Genomic DNA, 21,322 nt, shown 5'->3' with positions numbered 1-21,322 from the left:
GTGTTTGTCCCTTTGCTGATCTTTCTCATGATGTTCTTTGAGAAACTCCAATGTATGTTATGTAAATAGCTTGATTGAATGTGCACGTTAGGTACACGGTAATTCTCCTGGCAACGAGCTGGCTTATACGAGGGAGAGCAGAGCAGATTTCCTTACGCATGCCTTTCCTTATCTATGAGAAATTGTGTGTGAAAAATTATAAAGTTCGTTCATGCTTAATAGAGATAGCTTGATAAGAGGAGATTTGAAGGTTGGGTAAAAATCAAAGTTGGCAGCTTGGATGGCAGAACTACAGTAGAAATTTTTGAAATGCAGGTTTAGAAGAGATCAAAATGAGGCAGAAAAAATCTGAGCCTTTGAATAGGTCTGTTCCTTGTGTTAGTGAGGTGCGCTGGCAAGGCCGGGGAAGCCACACACTAAATTATAAGGCGACAGAGTCCGAGCGGTGTATACCTACCTTTGTTCCTAGGAGCAATGAGTGAAGCTAATAGTTAATAAGAGTAGAGGTACAGCTGTATAATTTTCAATATTTGGGTGAATGTTTAAGAAATACTTGCTCAGTGAGGTAAGACATGGATTAAATATACATAGTTGCCATCATTTTCCAGTTCAAGACTTTCTTTGTGGTCCTACAAGAATTTAAAAAATGAGCATTTTATTCCTGATTGTAAAAATAGCATGTGTTCTTCATAACAATTTGGAAAGGTTTAAAAAGTATAAAAATGGAAGGAGAAATTACTTGTGCTTCCAGTAACCTGTTTGCTTTCTAGTTTTTCCTTCCAGTATCTTTTCATATGTGTGTTTAATGACTCATTAGAACCATTTTGTTTTAAAAGTAACATACGGTTGTTATAAACAACAAAATTGATCACTTCAGACTTGTACGAAGTAAAAAGCAGAAGTTTGTCTTTCACAATTTATTTCCACAGGTAGTTAAAGGCTATGTTATTTTCCACAGTGTGGGTATGACATAATTGGTTTAATTAGTCTGGAGCTGATGAATGTTTTAGGTGGTTCCCATTTGGTTGTTTCTTCTTCTTCTTTTTTATTTTTTTTTTATTTTTAAATTTTTTTTTACTGTTACCAACAACACAGCTTCAATATAGTTGTATTCCTGTTTTTGCTTATTTTGAAAAGGTTAGGGTAATTTCCCTCCAAAAATGTCCCAATTCGTATTTCTCCAACAAGATTTTAACTCACAGCTTTGTTAGTCTAGGCTAATTAATTAACCTTTAAATTATAAATATCCTTTTGGCACTACACTAAAACTTGACCAGTGGTAGTTTCTTAAAGTTGCAGCATAGAGTTAGAAGCCATATAGAAAAACCTTTTCCTATTCTCTCTTACATTAAAATCCATTATACTTTAGATTATTTACCTGTACATGGTTTTATAAACACATGCATTGGTCACTTGGAAAATACTGGTTTACTGAAATAGATTTTCAATTCTCATATTTGTTACCTAAAATTAAGTCATAATAGTTAATGTCACCATGGTTTCATCAGAAAAGGTATTGTATTTTTCTCTTTTTAGTATTGGGAAGCTTTCAAAGGTCATCCTGACAGATACGAAGACAAAATCTGATTTTTATGTGAAAGCTTTTATTTTATTATTTTATTATTGGTAACAAATAGGAACAAGTAAATTATTTCCCTTTTTTCTTAGAGTAACGGACTGTCCTCGTTCATTTTCGAGAATGCCTTTTATTTATTTATTTATTTTTGCTTCATTGTGCTGTTGAATAGAAGAGGTGAAAGTGGACATCCTTGTCTTGTTCCCAGTCATAAATGGAAGGCATTCATTCTTTCACCATTAAGTATGATGTTAGTTGTGAGTTTCTCATAGAAGCCCTTTACCAGGTTGAAGAAGTTACCTTCAATTCCAGATTTGCTGAGAGTTCATATCACATGCTTTTTCAGTATGTATTAAGATGATGTCATGGTTTTTCGTATTTATTCTGTTACTGTGGTGAGTTGCATTGGTGAATATTTGAATGTTAACGTAAACTTGCATTCCTGGGTTAAATTATCCTTGATCGTGGTGTCTTGTCCACCCTTAATCCATAGTGTCCCACCCTGTGCATAAGAATATAGCAAATGTTCTGTAAGCATTCATTGAATTACTTAGGACAGTGAGATTTCTTAAATGACTTTCTGTTTTTGGAAACTTTTGAAAACATTTGAATAAATCAGTCATTTATTTTTAATTTTTAAAAAAGATTTTATTTATTTATCAGAGAGAGAGAGAGCACACACAAGCGGGGGGAGGTGCAGAGGGAGAAGCACACTCCCTGCTGAGCAGGGAGCCCGAAGTGGGACTCCATTCCTGGACCCCGGGATCATGACCTGAGCCGAAGGCAGAAGCACTTAACCGACTGAGCCACCCAGGCGTCCCTAAATCAGTCATTTAATCAACCAAAGTATATTGCTACCTTATTGAGAGGTCATTTCACAACAACTTCAATTATTAGGAATACGGATGGTGACTCAGAAGGAAGTCAGAAAGCCCTTTGACAGTCCTTTCATGGAAGAACCTCAGAACCTGTTTATTTTTACATTCCATATATAGTTCTAACAAGCTTGATGATCTGGTTTGCTTGCATCCTGCAGATCAGAAGCAGTAAACTAGAGTAGACGTGAGTTATTAGAGATTGCTAAATTATCAGCATGAAAATTAACTTTTGGTGGTAGAGTGGGGGAAAAAAAGGCATTGTGGAAATAATGTAAAAACGTAGTAGCTGAGAAGTTTTAATGTCTTAATTGCAGGTCCAGGCTCTTAATAGCATAATAAAAGCAGTGTATAGCACATTAAAAGTAGTATTTCAGAGTTGAAATAAACTTTAGTGAACTTCTCATTCACTACTTCTGAACTTTTTTTTCTGCTTTTACATGTGTGAGGGGTAGATTTGACACATGGATGCAAGACAGGATCTGATAAGAGTGCCTTACACTAAAGTAGTGATACCCTGTGATGAAGGGAAGTGCAAGTGTGTGTGTGTGTGTGTGTGTGTGTGTGTGTGTGTGTGGCGGGGGGTACTACATGTACACATGGAGGGGTTGGATGCGAATCTCATTCTGGGGAGGGGTTCACGTATGGAGTTTGAACTTGTCCCCTTTTCCCCACCCCCACCATGCCTTCCTATCCCCAGATGTCCTGCTGCCTCGCTCATTCACATTTGAGAAAAACGGGTCTTATCCAAACTAGTAATGTTTTGGAGAAGCAAACTGAAATGTATTTAAAAAAGAATAGGACAGTTTAAAAAAAAATAGGAAAGTTTTATCCTGAGAGAGTCTTTTTCCCTTCTAAAATTACTAAAGACAAACTAACAAGCAGAAAAAAAAATCACTTGGAAATAAACATGAGACATTGAACATGGAAGAAGTTTACTTTGTACAAATGAATAAATAAATATATTGTTAAGATAAATTGAGCACTGATGATATGTTAGTTTATTGTGAAACTCTTAGTTCTAAAAATCAAATACAGATGATTTCTGTGCATTTAGACTTCATATTTGGAGTTTGTTTTATTTTATATTGTCATATAATAAATTACTTAGTATTTGGTGGCATAGTGTAAGAGACTTCCTTATTTCCCAATTTCCATGGGCCAGGACTCCAAGGATGGCTGACCTGGGTCCTCTGTTGAGGGTTTTACCAGGCCGAAATCAAGGTGTAAGCCTGAACTAGAGTCTGGTCTGAGACTCAGAGTCCTTCTCAAGCTCACTGGTTATTTCCAGGGTTCACGTCCTCGTGGCTGTGGGACTGAGGCCCTCAGTTCCTAGCGCCTGCTCACCATTCCAGGGCATGTGGCGTCTTCTACAACATGACAGTTTGCTTCTTAAAAATCAACAAGAGAGCTTCTCTGCTGCTTTGAGTATCTTTGACTTTTAGACCCTCTTTTTTAAAGGGCTTACCTGATTAGGTCAGGCCCACTGATGGGACCTTAATTCCATTACCTTTGTCACATAACATAACCTAATCACAAGAGCGAAATACGGGGTCTTACCTGCACTCACGGGGAGGGAGTTGTACGGCATGTGTGCACCAGAGGATGGGAATCTTGGAGGGTGATGCTAGCATCACTCCTCCCTCAGAGTTACACAAGATAGCAGTGATGACTTTGTTTAAAAAAAAAGAAAAAAAGGCATCTTTGCTGTGTGGCAAGTATTTCTCTAGACCCTGGAGATATGAGGCTACAAGGCCGCGTTCCTGTCCCTGGGGAGGTGTTGGAGATCAGCACGGAAGCACTGTCTGTGATGTAGTTCCGTATCGCAGCTATTGCGGCTGCAGGACACGTGTAACCAGGCTGCCCGGTGAACACGAAGAAGGTATAGGGAGGGAGAACGTTGGCTCAGAAAAAGTTCATTGTGTGTATGGAAACAGTGCAAATACTGCCGCAGTTCTTAAAAATACAAAAATATGTTTAAAGTTGCTTAATAATTTTTTAGGAAGAAAAGGTTGATATTTAACTTGAGGAAATGATTAAAATCCTTTTTCTTTCCCCCCAGATGGTATACCTCAAGTTTACTATTTTGGCCCTTGTGGTAAATACAACGCCATGGTGCTCGAACTGCTGGGACCTAGTTTGGAAGATTTGTTTGATTTATGTGACAGGACGTTTTCTCTTAAGACAGTTCTCATGATTGCTATCCAGCTGGTAAGTCAAGCAGGAGGTTCTGAAGCTGTTTGAACGGTTGTACGGTTCTTTTGGTCACACATGTATATTGAAAGTTTCAAGTTTCGTGACATTATCTTTACAGAACATTTGATCTAATGAAGTTTCTAGTTTCCATCTCACTGTCTTTTTAGGATGCATAGAACTTAAAATAGCTGAGCCAACTGTGTTTTATTTGTGTGAAAGAATTAATAACTTACTGCTTTAAGATCAGAATGTTCTCAACCTTGAGAATTGTTTCTAGCCCTGTTTTCATATAGAATATGAATGCTTAGAAAAGAGAACCCTCAGAAACGTGGATTTATAATGTTAGTAATAAATTCTAATGGCCTAGAAAAAGAAGAAACAATGAGGGAGTCTTATAAAATATTTAAATTTTAGGGAACCTATGGGGAAACAACTTAGAGGATGATTTAAGGCAGTTTTGAAATCCGTACCAGTAATATGTCGCAAAATCTTAAAGTTGTTTTTCTCCATTGACTCATTAATTCCACCTCTACAAATATATCCGGTGAAACTGTTCATGTATACTTAAAGCTTTTTGTGCAAGGATGCTTATCGTAACGTGGGAAACACCCCAAATGTAGAGAGATTATAGGATTAGTTGAGTAAATTATTAATAGCCATAAAATAATATGTAGCCATAAAAATTGCGTATTAAAAGTATGTCTTATAACCTGGAAAATGCTCAACATATATCATTAATGAAAAGTATGGGTCATAGAAATATTGTATATTATGATTCATAATTTGTTAACAACGAAAATGGCCCAAGTGACTCAATGTTTACATTGTGTTGTCAACCATTATCACTAAATGAAGCAATTTTGTTTTCTTGTTTGTAATATCCTACCTTGTGACAGTTTGTACAATGAACATTATTTGAGAATGTGTAAAAACATTGGTGAAAATGTACTATAGTATCATTAGAGTGGTCTTCCAAAATTTTCTGGTTTCAAGATCTTTTAAAACGTTTAATATCTAAGGAAAGACATAAGTAAGTTATAAAGGAAAGATTTCCTAAAGGGTACTGTGTTGTTTTTATTTAACAGTTTAGACTCTAAGTTTCTTTAATAGAACAGTAACAGTTGCTCAATGATTGGGTTGTTAAGGAAGAACAAATGCCAGCTTTTGAATATGCCTCTTTCCTTGTCTCGGTTCAAGACTTGGTATTAGTAAAGCTTTTTGATTGTCTGAGGTGGCATCGTCTGTAAGTGCTGATGGAATCCGGCTCAACGGTATGAAAGGAATTAATGAGATTCAAATACTTTCATTTATAAATGACCATTATAGTGAAAGCAAAGACTTTTGGTCATAATTGGATATATTTTTGAGAAACTATAGACTGATATTATGTTACTTCTAAAGGGTTGAAACAGTGTCTGATAGTTTTCTTCTTTGTGTTGTTTTCATTGTAAGAATTTTGTCCTTCTCTATTATGCTTTTTTATGCTAGTCAATGCCTAAAATAAAACTTTCTTTCTTTCTTTTCTTTTTTTTTTTTTTTTTGTCACTCAAGATTTCTCGCATGGAATATGTCCACTCAAAGAACTTGATATACAGAGATGTAAAGCCTGAGAACTTCTTAATAGGACGACCAGGAAACAAAACCCAGCAAGTTATTCATATTATAGATTTTGGTTTGGCAAAGGAATATATTGATCCAGAGACAAAGAAACACATACCATACAGAGAACACAAGAGCCTTACAGGAACAGCTAGATATATGAGCATAAACACACATTTAGGAAAAGGTATGTGTACCTTTCATAAATGCAGAAATTGAATTCAGTAACTATGCTAACAGTGTGAATTTTTGTTTGTTATTATGGTTCAATTTTGGGGGGATTACAGTTGCTTCTGTCGTAATTTTTATTTATCACATCTAGCTAGAGTTTACTTTGATTTATATTTCATACAATTCTTTTAAAGGAAGTTGCTCTAGAGTAAATAAATGACAGATATCCTTACTTTCACTCTGTCTTGTTTTCATATGACAACTTAGAAATATTCAACTTTGATACAGTTGAATATCTGTATATGATTATTTTTATTAAAGACTATGAGAGAATACTTAATTTTATTTATTTATTTATTTATTTATTTATTTATTTATTTATTAAAGATTTTATTTATTTATTTGACAGAGATAGAGACAGCCAGCGAGAGAGGGAACACAAGCAGGGGGAGTGGGAGAGGAAGAAGCAGGCTCATAGCTGAAGAGCCTGATGTGGGGCTCGATCCCATAACGCCGGGATCACGCCCTGAGCCGAAGGCAGGCACTTAACCGCTGTGCCACCCAGGCGCCCCAGAATACTTAATTTTAGCTGCATTTAGTGTGTGTGAAGATTTTTGGTTGAGACTATGGCTTTCTGATACAGCCAGCCAAGGAGATGGCATCCTGCCCAATACATTTAATCCTGAGCGTGCATACCTTACTGGTTTTGTTTACAGTGTAGTAACTATATGACTTGGGGCAAATTATTTAACTTTTTAAAGGGGGTTCCTTATAAAATAATATCAACCTCACAGAGTTTCTTGCAGCTTTTTTTTTTCCCCCCTGTCCAGGATCCATTTCAGGAACATATATTTCATTTATTTGTCACCTCTCTTTAGTCTGCTTTTATCTGGAACACTCCTTCACCTTTCTTCACGGTTCATGACCTTCATATTTTTGTGGAGTACCTATAGGCTATCTTGTAGAATGTCTTCAATTTGAGTCTGTCTCATCATTCCTTCATGATTATATTCGAGTGCGTTTGTAGCACAAAAGCACAAGTGATGTGTTGTTAGTGCATCACGTCAGGAGACGTATGTTGTCGTTGGTTAGTTCCAATCCCTTGCTTAGTGTCGTGTCTGCTAAGTTCCTCCACCTGCAAGTTTCTTATTTTCCATTTGAAATTCAAAAGTATTTTGTAGGTGAATTTGTGAGATTATGTGAATATAAATACGTTGTTCCTCATCAGATTTTACGCACTTGATTTAGCATCCATTGATGATTTTCTAATTCATTGTTCCTTGTGTATTTATTGATAATCTAATGTAAGCTGAAGCTTTTTCTTCTTTTCCCATTTATTGACTAGTCAGTATGGACTCATGGATTCTTACTGAAAGTAGTATAGGGCATTACTGTCATTATTTATATTGATACTCCCATTGCCCCAGGTTTGGCCATTTGTTGCTCCATCAAGCTGGCTGCTCTGTTCTTTTGGCTTTTTCTCATGATTCTTTGAGAACTTAACTTTCTGAAGCTACAAGTTGTTCCAGATTCATCTTGTAGTTTCTCTGCTCTAGCCCAGAAACAGACATTTGTCCAGGTTTCCCTGGGTCCTTTTATTGGATAATGTTATATAGAAAGCAAGATTTGGGCACTGGGTGTACTCATTGCTACTGGTGTGTTATTGCTTCTAGGCCCTTTCAGCAGAACTACAAAATGCATATGTGTATGTGAATCAGTATCCACACATACATACACACGCAAATATGCATATGTACGCATATATTAATACCTATCTACTAAGATCATGAGTTGATATTGATACTTTTTTTTTTTAATTATTTTTTTATTTATTCGACAGAGATAGAGACAGCCAGCGAGAGAGGGAACACAAGCAGGGGGAGTGGGAGAGAAAGATGCAGGCTCATAGCGGAGGAGCCTGATGTGGGGCTCGATCCCACAATGCCGGGATCACGCCCTGAGCCGAAGGCAGACGCTTAACCGCTGTGCCACCCAGGCGCCCCGATATTGATACTTTTAATTTCAGTCCAAGACCACAAAGTAGTATCCCTGTTTTCCATATGTGTAATTCCCTTCTATTTTCTCTATTTCTGTCTTCCTCTGCCAACAGTGAGAAATCTGGCTACCACTACTCTGTTTACTCATTGTTAGAAGCCTAGGATCCTCAGAATGTCGTTTCAGAATTGGTAACTAATAGCATATGTAAAGCAAGCTTACTAGAATTGACAGTATTTGTAATTCTTATTTTATTGAAAAGTTCATTTTTTAAAATGAAATAAAATTTACACTAAAGTTTATAATATTTGAGTAAATAATTTGTGATTTTTGACATATGTACACATGTGGGTAGCCCACAACCCTGTCAAGATTTATGATATTATTATCATCCCCTAGACTTCATTCTTGCTCTCTCCCCACTTTCTCCAAAAGTAACCAGTGATGTGATTTCTGTCACCATAGATTAGTTTTGCTGAGTCTGTTACTTCATATAAATGGAATCAACTGGCTTCTTTTGCTGAGTATGAGATTAATGTTTGTTTTTTAAGTATCAGTAATTTGTTTTGTTTTGGTTTTTTTTTAGAGAAGGGGGAGGGGCAGTGGAAGAGGGAGAGAGTGAGAGAATCTTAAGCAGGTTCCACACCCAGCATGGAGCCTGACGTGGTGGGGCTTGATATCATGACCCCGAAATTATGACCTGAGCTGAGATCATGACCTGAGCCAAGATCAAGAGTTGGACACTCAACTGACTGAGCCACCCAGGGACCCCAGTAATTTGTTTCTTTTTAAGGCTCAGTAGTATTCCATTGCACAAATATACCACACTTATTGTTTATGTATTCTACTGTTGATGAACATTTTGATTATTAACAGTGTTTTACTATTAGGAATTTTTAAATCTTTCGGTGGGCATATGTTTTCAGTTCTTTTGGGTAAATACCTAAAATTGGAATTGCTGTTGGGTCATATGGTAGGTATTGTTTAACTTTATAGGAAACTGCCCATCAGTACGCCAAAGCCTTCCTACCATTTTCTTTTTCCACCAGCAGCGAAGGAGGGTTCTGTTTGTTTCAGTCTTGACAACATTTGGAGTTGTCATTCTTTTTCATTCTGGCTGTTATAGTGGATGTGTAGTTGTATTTTATTTCTCCCTGACTCATGCTTCTGAGCACCGTTACTTGTGCTTTTTGACCATTTGCGTATCTTCTTTTATGACATGTGTGTCATTTAATTGTTGACTTATAGAAATTCTTTATATATTCTGGATATAAGTTCTTTCCCAAATATATGTACTGTGAATAGATTCTTCTAGTCTGTGGCTTACCTACTCATTTTCTTAGTGGTTCAGTGTTTTGGTTTTATGATTATTGCTTTTTGAATTCTAAGAAATCTTTGTCCCCAGGAGATGAATACATTTTATATTTTCTTCTACTGTCTACAATTAATTTTTGTAAGGTGTGAAGTAGGGGTTGAGGTTCTTTTTATGATACCATATTCTTTCCCATTGAGTTACCTCTTTGCCTTTCTAAAAAAATCGGTTCTAGGTTATATTTATAGTAGTTTATTCCTAAGTCTTCAACCAGGGTCAGTTTTCATATCAGAGAAAGTCAGACTTTATTTTCTGCTTTTAGATTCCATCCCTGCCATCTCACTCACAAGGAAGAATAGACAGAAATGTAAACCAATCAGTATTTACCCATCATCACCGCTTAAACGTACCCTGCAGTATACAGTCACTTTTTGTTCAGGACCTTAGCAGTCATCTGACGCAGGCTTCAACTCCTGCTCATAGCTTCTTCTCTGACCATTCTTCCCAGACTTATCTGCTATATAGGCATGTCCCTGCTTCTTCCTCTTACTCAGAACTAATAGCGTTTGCTCACTAACAGCCTCCTGAAAGTAGAGCCATGGTATTTTTTCTCTTCAGCTGTCTGAAATGCCTGAAAAATGTAAATCTGCCTTACTTGAAGAAAAGTAAGTGTCAGATATTTAAAATTAGTTGCATTTAGGTAGTGTTTGTCTTTGTGTGGGAGGTGCCTTTCAATAGCAAACTTTCGTGATAGGTTTAAAATAAGATTGAGATACACAACTTTCAGGATCATGTCTTCCATTAAAATCAGGCACACCTGTGTTTATATGAACAGTGTCTGTGAGAGATTTTCATTTCATGGTAGTCGTTAACAGATTATTTCAGAACAACTAACAAAGGTTCACCACCATTTTATTGTGAGACATGAAGTCACAACTTCCGTATGGCCCGATGTTTTTTTATCTGAACAATGGTAAATGTAACAGCATTCTATTTGTAGAAATGGCAAAGCGAATCTGATACGTTTGTCCTTGTTAGGAAAAGCCTTTGGAGCTTGGGAAACGGCATTTAACTATTACAGTAATCTCTTTTTACTCCTTTTTCAGGAAGAAAACAAACAAAATATTTCTTTGGCAAGTATTACAAAGAATAAAAGCTTTAATCCTTACTTTCTCTTATTTACAAAAGCCCTGCTTCTCAATTTTTATGTAGTACTTGGGAAGTAGATGGGCAGTATTAACAGAGAGAAAATTTGTTTCCCAGATTACATGATTTCCTGTTTTTTAAGAAATAAGAGCAAGCTAAAGTCACGTGAGTTTAAGTGCTGAAGAGTTAAAGCATTTTTATAAGTGAGATGGCTGTGAACATTGGGATTATTAGTGATGTTTTGAGTTTAAAGCACCAGCTTTGTGAGGAGTCAGGAACAGATAGAAAAGAAAAAGTAGTGAAAATGGGATCTTTTAGTGGTGATTTTAATTTGTGTATATGTTTTTTCCTTTCTGCTTTGCCTGGACTTTGGTGATTCCTCTTTTAAGAGGAATTAAAGCTTTCTTATTCATTCATTTACTCTTGTGCATTCAGGGACTTTCTACACACATGAGCATTTCAAAAGAGAGAATTTGGCCAGACTGACCTTTGTGCAGACTTACAAGTATTTTTTCCTTTGTGGAGATTGGTGCACTGTATCAGATATAAAAAAGAAAAAGCTGGAAGAAAAGTGTAAAATCACAGTGTGGATTTTAGCCTCTTTATTCCTGTGAGATATCTATATATCTATATCTGTATCTATCTATATTTATATATTTATTGATCTTCGCTGGACAATTAATGTTAAGAAGGCAGATGTCGTGATTCACTTGTGTACCTTCTTATACCTTCTTAAGTCACTGTTTAAGATGGAGTCAACTAAAGCCGTTTGTGACACGTGGATTTCTGTGGTCTGCTCTGGTGGAAGCTTTCTTTATTATTATGTTGAAATGTTTTTTAAAATTGTGTCTGCTTGAGTGTCTTTATTTTTAATATCTTTTTCAAGACTTTTTTTTTTTTTTGGTCAACTACTTTGAACCTCATTTTATAATCTTACTTTGGATCACTTTTTTTTTTCTTTTCATGAAAAAACTGTTCTTGAAGTCATTTGAAATAAAGTAAATACTCTTTGTTTCTCTTTACCAAGTAACATTAGAATTGTCTTGTTTTTATTAATTAATATTGAGTATTCATGAAATAAGAGACTAGGATTTGAGGAATAAACTGCCAGTTGCTTTGTGTTAATAAAAATCAGTGTTGATAGAAGAATAACATTCCAAGCCTGTAAGTGGTAAGCTCTCTGAATAGGAGTGAAGGAATCACAGAATTTATGGTTTTACAAAAATGCTTTCTTTCTGTGTTGTCATCTTATGATGTGATTCATATAATGTCTAGGTTAATTGCCCACATTCCTGAGGATACCTCTTAGGCTCCCAAACAGCTTCTTAGCAGTTTAAAAACATGTATTTACATTTTATAATTACATTTTAACAGTTTAAAAATGAATTGCACAATTCCTTGCTTTCTTAAACAAAATATGATGAGCATAATTTACATTGTCTGGATGATTCAGCTTCATTAAGTTTTGTATGATTACTATTATATAGTGATACCCTCAAGTTGAGTTGGAGAATATTAGGATGTATACCTTGATCTACATAAATTTAGAGAAAATGCATTTAAATAGTAGTGCTTTTTTTAAATGTAATTTTTTAGAACAGATTTTTTTTTAAGAACATTTTTTGATTCATGCAAAATTAGGCAGAAGGTTGAGAGATTTCCCTTATACTCCCTGCCCCCACACAGGCAGCACCACTCCCACTCTCAATGTCCCTCACCAGAGTGGCACCTTTGGTACAAGTGATGAACCTGCACTGACACATCATTATCATCTAGAGTCCATACTTTACTTCATGGCTTACTCTTGGTCTTGCACATTCTGTGGGTTTGGGTACATTTATACTGACATGTATCAGCCATTGTAGTATTATACAGGAGAGTTTCGCTTCCTCCATTCCCTACCTAATCAGCCCTCCCTTCCCACTCCCTCCCTCCAGACTCCTGGCAACCACTGGTCTTTTTATTGTCTCCATAGTTTTGCCTTTTCCAAATGCCATATAGTTTGAAATAAATAATATTAGCCTTTTCAGACTGACTTCTTTTACTTGGTTATATGCATTTAATGTTTCTCCATGTTTTTCCATGGCTTGACAGCTCATTTCTTTTTAGTGCTGCATAATATTCCATTGTCTGGATGTACCACAGTTGATCTACCGATTCACCTACTGAAGGGCATTTTGGTTGCCTCCAAGTTTTGGCAATTATGAATAAAGCTGCTGTGAACATCCATGTGCAGATTTTTGTGGGACCTAAGTTTTCAACTCCTTTGGGTGAATACCAATGACAATGCTGGATCATATGTTAAAATTATGTTGTAAGAAGCCCCTAAACTGTCTTCCAGAGTGGCTGTACCATTTTGCATTCCCACCACCAAGGAATGAGACTCCTCTTGCTCCACATTCTTCCCAGCATTTGGGATTGTTAATGTTTTAGATTTCCACCACCCCAATAGTTGTGTAGTTCTTTTAGGATTCCTGGGACAAACTACTCTGTAGAGAAGGACTTTTCCCCTCCACAACAACAAGCACTTCTCAGACACCAGCAGCATGTCTGAAAATTCAACTTAAATTCTGACACTGTCTACCTGGAGATACCATCAAATCCCAAGGTTAAGGATTCCGTCCCACAAGACTGCTCTCCACCCCCAATTTCAGATAACACTTGCAAGCTCTAGATTGTTACCTGTGCTTCTGACTGATCATGTACAGATTAGAGACTCCAGCTACCTCCTCTTAAAGTTTAGTTTATTTGCTAGAGTGGTTTCGTAGACGCAGGGAAGCACTTACTTAGGTTTACGAGTTTATTACAGGACATGATGAAGGATACAAATCAATAGTCAGATGTAGGATGAGATCCCAAACAAAGGACCTTCTGTCCTTGTGCAGCTTGGGCCCTGGCTTGGTGACACGTGCAAGTGTTCTGGTTCCCCAACTGTGGAAGCTCTCCCAGAAGGGCCAAAAAGCTGTCTTCTTGGGTTTTTATGGGAGCTTCATTACATAGTCATGATTGACTAATGCATTGGCCATTGGCTAATTCAACCTCCAGCCTCTCTTCCCTCCCTGTAGGTTGTGGGGTGGGACTGAAAGTTCCAACCCTCTAATCATATGGTTAGTTTCCCTGGCAGCTAGCCCCTGACCTTGGGTAGGTTCAAGGTTCACCTTCATAAGTAACAAGACACCCATTTCACCGTAAGGGCTCAGAAGTGTTTTTAAGAACTGTGGCCAAAGACTGAGTATATCTTGAGAAATATATTCTGGTCGTCTGAATGACCAAATATATATTTCTTATAAATCATTATGTCATAGTAGTGTTATATCATTGTTTTAATTTGTGTTTCCTGATGACATACAATGTGTAGCATCTTTTCATATGCTTACTTGTCATCTATGTATCTTCTTTTGTGAGGCGTTTTTTTAAGGTCTTTGGCCCATTTTTAATCAGGTTGTTTGTTTTATTGTTGATATTAAGAGTTCTTTGTGTATTTTGGATAATAGTTCTTTATGAGGTGTGTCTTCTGCAAATATTTTCTCCCAGTCTGTGACTTACCTTTTTATTCTCTTGAAAGTGTCTTTAGCAGAGCAGAAGTTTTAATTTTAATGAAGTGCAGCTCATCAATTATTTCTTTCAAAGGTCATGCCTGTGGTGTTGTATCTAAACAGTTATCTCAAAACCCATGGTCATCTAGATTTTCTTCTATGTTATATTCCAGGAATTTTATAATTTTGCATTTGACAGGTCTTTGATGCATTTTGGTTTATTTTTGTAAAGGGTGTAAGATTTATTTTTTTACATATTGATGATATCCAGTTGTTTGAGTACTGTTTGTTGAAAAAACGTAACTTTGCTCCGTTGTTTTGCTTATGCTTGTTTGTCAAGGTGAATGTATTTATGTGGGTCTATTTCTTGGCTTTCTGTTCTGTTCACTGAGCTATTTGTCTATTTTTTTTTTCCACAAATACTACAGTGTGTTGATTATTGTAGGTTTATAGTTAGTCTGAGAGTAGTTATTTTTTAATAGTTTTTTTGGTATGTAAATATCTTGTAGCATACTATTTGTTATCATGTGTAGTACTGTTGCTGACAGTACTTTGCTATTGTCTTCTGATTTGCTTCTCTTGATAGACAAATTTATTGGATTTTATCTAAATTAACAGAACTGGATTTCAAGAGGACTTCTTTAGGAATCAGATGAATGCATGTGCTGTGTTCCGTTGCTCAGAAACCTTTTTTTTTTTTTTTCTTTATGCGTTCTTGTTATTGCTAGATTGGGTATCTGGTGTGGTGAGTTGTTGCTGCACATTGTCTGCATAATTGTGCCTCTTCTTTTCCTAAAGAGGTTTGTGTTTTCATTTAACAAAAACCATCTTAATTATGTCATTTTGAAAAATGTTAATGAGCTCAGTGAATCTTGAAGAAGAAGAGTGTTTTGGTTTTTTTTGGTGGGGTGTTAGGGAAAAAGAATTTTCAACATTTTAGGAGGAAATATAAAGTGAAACCTTGACCTGTAGTAATTTTTTATTGTTGTTGTTGCTTATATATAAAGAATGATTTAAATTTTCTTCATGGAGACTTTTTTTTTGTTGGGTTTTTTGAGCTCTCTTGTCTTGCCTGTATTTAGTTAAAACTAACATGTCTTTTGGCCTCATTGTTTTTCATTTCTGTAGGAAAATGCAGTAATGAGCTTATTTTGTGTAAATACATATGTGTATTTTAGAAAGTTTTCTGCTTCTAAGCATTTGGGATGGATATATATATATATTATGTATACATATATTTTGATAAAGGTAAATTTGAATTAATAAAGGAAATATTTTCTGTTGCTAAAAGTTGAATTGAAATTCAGTCAAAATAGAAACAGTTCTAGGCATGTGAGGAATTAAATCAGTTTAATAAAAGAGGAAAATAATGTTGAGATAAGGAGTAGAACTTTTAAGTAGAAAAGTGTTGCAGAAGGTGTACAATCAATATTTGGTTAATTGATTAGTTCTACTTTGCTTTTGCTTTCTGAAATGAAAAAAGTGCAGACATGTAGTTTAGAATTCTGCCTTTCTCTTTTAGGTGCATAGTTTTAGGCTAGTCTCTTAAGCTTTCTGAGTCTTTATTTTCTTATTTGGGATTACTGTTGCTTTAAGTGTAGCTAGAATTTTAAATGATCATCAATATGGTACACTGACCCATACTAGGCTCTTAATATGTTGGTTGTGTGTAGTTTATATGATACATATATTCTTAAAAAGCGAAATTTTAATTGACTCTTTACATAACTTTGCACTTTTTGGAAAACCTATTTAAAAGATTCTTTAATGATACCTATTGTAAAGTAAATCATCACTTTCTCATTTCTTAGTTGCTCATAGTAAGGGTGCGTGTAAGGATTCTTGGCTTCCAGGGAAACATCCATTTTCAAACAGGCCTTTGTAGTTAAGTGCTTTTATAAAATGTGAACAGGGTTTAATAAGGGCCAGAGTACCTTTGGGAAATTTTTTTCCCCATGAAACAGAACTGTTAAAGACCTGAGGAGGTATTCTTTAGTTACTGTGTTTCAAAGATAAAACCTTCCCCTTGACTTCTGTTACTCACTACATGGTGAAATTTACTTCCAGATTTGTCAGTTGATGAAAGAACACAAAGAAAAGAATTATGAGGGTAAGGATATTTGAGGCTGAGTTACAGAAGTGGTTTATTTTACTAGCTTATATTTATGACTTGAGTTTTTAAATACTGTGTAGTATTTGGGGCACCTGGGTGGCTCAGTTGTTAAGCATCTGCCTTCAGGTCAGGTCATGATCCCAGCGTTCTGGGATGGAGCCCCGCATCGGGCTCCCTGCTCGGCAGGAAGTCTGCTTCTCCCTCTCCCATTCCCCCTGCTTCTGTTCCCTCTCTCGCTGCCTCTCTCTCTGTCAAATAAATATATAAAATCTTAAAAAATAAATAAATAAATACTATGTAGGTTTTGAGACTAATACTGCTTTCTGAGACAACCATATAGGCAAGATACCCTTACGATCATGGCTTGTTGGCACTGTGGTAACTAAAGCCCCACACCTTGAATTCAGAGGGAAATGGCCTTTTATAATGTGTTCCTCTCCTTAACAAAGAATGCTACTTGGAAGGGGTCAGTATTTAGGTATCGTTCAGTCTTTTAAATTTATCTCTACAGTATTTCATATTTTTTGATGCTGCTGAAAATGGTATTATTTTTTAAATTTGTTTTCCAGTTGTTGATTGCTTTCTTAGAAGTACAATTGATTTTTATATATTGATCTTGTATTCTGTAACCTTGCTAAAACTCATGTACTAGTTCTAATACAGCTTTTTTGTAGATTACTTAGGGTTTTCCACATATATGGTCATATGGTCTGCAGAAAAAACTAGTTTCACTTCTTTATTTCCAATCTGTATACCTTTTAAATTTTTTCTTGCATCCCCCACCCCTTTTTTTGTCCTAACAAGGGCTTCTAGTACAACACTGAATAGATAATGTAAGAGGGAACATCCTTGTTTTGTTCCTGATTGTAGGGGTGCCTTTTGCCATGTCAGAATTATGTTAGTTGTAGGTTTTTTGTAGAAGTTCTTTGTCTGAATGAAAAGGTTTTTTTTTGCCTGTTCCTTTTTTTACAAGTGTTTTTTTTTTTTTTTAAGATTTTATTTATTTATTTGACAAAGACAGAGACAGCCAGTGAGAGAGGGAACACAGGCAGTGGGAGAGGAAGAAGCAGGCCTCCAGCGGAGGAGCCTGATGCGGGGCTCGATCCCAGGACTCTGGGATCACGCCCTGAGCCAAAGGCAGACGCTTAACGACTGAGCCACCCAGGTGCCCCTACAAGTGTTTTTTTTTTTTTAAATCATAATTGGTTGTTATGTTTTATTAAGTACTTTTTCTGTATCTTTTGAGGTGGTCATATGATTTATATCTTTTATTAACATGGTGAATTACATTGATTGGTTTTTAAAAGTTAAACCAACCTTAAATTCATAGGATGAACTAGTCATTTTGTATTAGCCTTTGAAGAATTTTGCAACTGTGTTGATAGGAGACATTTCCTGTACTTTACTTTTCTTGTAAATGCCTTTGGTAACATCAGTAATGAAAAGAGTTGGCAAGATTTCCTTCTCTTCTGCTTTCTGAAAGAGTTTGTGTAGAGCTAGTATTATTCCTTAACTGTTTAATAGAATTCACCAGTGATAATAGAATTCACCAGTGATGCCATCTGGGCTTTTGGTTATATTTTGGGAAGATTTTAAATTATAAATTAAGTTTCTTTAATTGGTATAGAACTTTATTCACATCTTTGTAATTTGTCTTTCAGGACATTTGTTCATTTCTTCTGAGTTGTTGAATTTACTGATATAGTGTTAGTTCATAATACTCTTTTGCCATTCTTTTAATGTCTGTAGGATCTGTCCTGTTGCCCCCTCGTTGCTCCTGATGCTAGTAATTTGTGTTTTCCTTCTTTTAGCCTAGTGGGATGATTATTTTATTGAATTTTTCATGTAACCAGCTTCTGATTTTGTGGTTTTCTCAATTGATTGTCTATTTTGTCATCATTGGTTTCCTCGTTTATCATTAATTTTTCCTTTCTTCTTATATTCGGTGCTATTGGCCTATACATAGATAAATTGGTCACATTACAGAGTCCTGAAATGGACCCCTACACAGATGCTCAAATGGTTTTTGAGAAGGTTCAAAATTAATTCAAGGGGGGGAGAGGATTGTACTGTAATGAAACTATATGATAATAACTATGTATTGGTATTGAAGAAAATGACTTTAAACCCTTACCCCACCTGGAGCAAAAAGAAGAAAAATTACTTCAAATGAATCTTAGATTTAAATTTAAGAACCAAAAGTGTAGAATTTCTTGAAGAAAAAAATGGAAAATCTTTGCAACCTTAGACTAGTCCAAGATTTTCAGATAGGACATAAAAAAGCATAAGCGAACAACCACAAAACCCTGATAAGTTGGGCCTCATCAAAATGTGAACTTCTGTTCTTTGAAAGACACTGTTAAGAAACCAAAGCAAGCTACAGTGTGGGAGAATGTGTCTGCAAAACTTGTATCTGACAACTACTTGTAGCCAGGATACACAAACAACTCTTACAACTTTTTAACGAGACACATAGTGCAATTTAAAAAAAAAAGTCAAATATTTAAATAGACACTTCATAAAAAGATGTATGAATAAGCAGTAACACGGTTGAAACAATGTTCAAAAATATTAGTCACTGGTGAAAATGAAATTCAAATTAAATCACAGTGAGCTAACACCTCCGAGCCATTAGCAGGGCTGAAATATAAGAGTGACCATGCTAAATGTGGGATAGGCACTGCACCAAGCGAAATTCTCATACGCTGCTGGTGGAAAACAGTGTAGAAGTGTCTTAAAAAGTAAAATCTACACTTTCCATGTGAAGCAGTAATCCTGCTCCTAAAATTTACACAAGAGAAATGGAAACATGTTCACACAAAGACTTCTACAAGAATGTTTGTAAAAGCTTTATTCACAGTAGCCCCAAACTGGAAGTTACTCATGGCCCATCATTGGTGAATATATAAATATATTGTAGTATACTACTCAGCAATAAAAAGTAATGAAGTACCAATGCACACAACAACATAAAAAGATATGTTGAGTGAAAGAATTTGGACCCAAGGGTCCATGTTTATGATGCTTTTCATATGAAACCCTATAAAAAAATCAAATTTAATGTAGCCTGACAGAAAGCAGATAAGTGGTTGTTTTGAGGCCAGGGGAGGGGCGAATAATAGGATAACAGGCAGTGGACCTAAGGGAACTTTTTGGAGTGTTGGAAATAGTTGTTGATTGTGGTGGTACTTAGGTAATTTTTTTCGAAAATTTTTCAAACTATACCCTTACAATGAGTATTTTAGTATGTGGAAAGTATACATCAATAAAAGGAGTTTCCTCTTTAGTGCTTATCAACTCTGGCTGTATTTCAGAGTCATCTGCTAAGCTTTTTAAAATGCACATTCTTCTAGTATATGTCATACCCAAGGAATCAGTCTCCAGCATTAGGCCTGCTCATTTGAGGCATCTAAAAGTTTCAGAGGTGATTCTGATTCTCAGCGGGACTTCAGAAATATTTTTTTTTCTTTGCATGACTCTTTATTCCTAAGGTTCCCAGGATCTAATAAAGGCAGATTGTATATATAAAATATATTACTCATTTTTCTCATGTTATTCATATACCCACTTTTATTACTGGGTTTTAAAAGACCTTGAGTCTATTTTATTTATTTTGAAAGTTTTCTATTTTTAATAGCATATGTTTACATTGTTATAATAGAAAATAGAAGCAAAAAAGAAAAATTTGCCATTATACTTCAGTTTGAGTATATAAAATGAGAAGGTGGAATTCTCTAATCTCATAACTCTCTAATTCTCTAATCTCATAACTCTAATTACTAACAACTTGATGCATTTTCTTCTGGATATCGTTGTTTGCTTGTAGAAAAGGGACACATATCTAGTATTATATATTTTTCAAGGTTCATTTTTCTATTTAAGTTGTCTGTGTTGCGTGCCTCCTCTCTGGCAGCCGTTATACTCGGTCCTGAGGGTAATGAGCCAAGAGACATCTGCTGTCCTATAATCTGCTGTCTGGTGGGAGGCTAGATCATGACTAGATAATAACACGACATATATATACATATACTGTAGCAAGTGTTACAGAAGACAATTGTGGAATGAGATTACATAGAAATTAAAACCTTTTCTGTCCTATTCATGCTAGTTCAGAGCCATGCTTTGAAAAGTTTGCTTTTTCAAAAGCATTCAGTGCTGCTTAGGTAGTATGATGACTCATTTGGATAAAACATCTTACACATTTATAATTAAAGAACTATTTTTCCTCTTATTGTTAGAGTTTTTGTATTGTTTTACAATAGTAAGAAATAAGCATTTAACTTCAGTGACAAAAAAATGAAAAAAATTTCCCTTAGCAAATATAAGTACCTTTCCAAGTATTCCTCTGTAATTGTCATGAGTTATGTGCTATACAACATTTTGTTACCAAAACAACAGTAGCAATTTGAAAATGGCAGTTTGTTCTAGCAGCATATTTTTGGTGGTGGCAGAGGGGTTATTAATGTTGGGATGTGTCAAATACAAGTGTTTTTAAGAATATATTACATAAAATTCTAATTGCATTTAATATTAATGGAGACTCTATAGGATGGACATTTTGTGCTCATATAAGTTCAGGAAATGCAGGGTTCAATGAAGTTAAACATTTTTATCTCTGGGGTTTTTCTTAAATCTTTTATATGTTACATCCTGGATCTTTAAGATGGAGTGACACAGTGACTCTGTCTTTGACCATGGAACCCTTTCTGACTTGCTTATATACCTCCATGGATAGATATCTAAGGAGAGAAATGAGTGCCCAGTAGAATCTTAAAAAACAAAACAACCCCCCCCCCCAAAACC

The 21,322-nt window shown here is 35.6% G+C and overlaps 1 protein-coding gene across 8 annotated transcripts in view; it reads left to right on the top strand.

Moving 5' to 3' along the window:
* Positions 1-21,322, top strand: part of CSNK1G3 (casein kinase 1 gamma 3) — a 109,670-nt gene that overhangs the window by 58,923 nt on the left and 29,425 nt on the right. For all 8 annotated transcript variants that reach the window (XM_040622534.1, XM_040622533.1, XM_040622532.1 and 5 more), the window contains exons 5-6: positions 4,514-4,662; positions 6,199-6,433. In XM_040622534.1, the coding sequence (XP_040478468.1) occupies positions 4,514-4,662; positions 6,199-6,433 (384 nt within the window). The remainder of the gene's footprint in view (positions 1-4,513; positions 4,663-6,198; positions 6,434-21,322) is intronic.

Source organism: Ursus maritimus, unplaced genomic scaffold (genome assembly GCF_017311325.1).
Source record: "Ursus maritimus isolate PB19 unplaced genomic scaffold, ASM1731132v1 scaffold_5, whole genome shotgun sequence".
NCBI lineage: Eukaryota > Metazoa > Chordata > Mammalia > Carnivora > Ursidae > Ursus > Ursus maritimus.
This window is presented reverse-complemented; position numbering and strand designations above follow the sequence as displayed.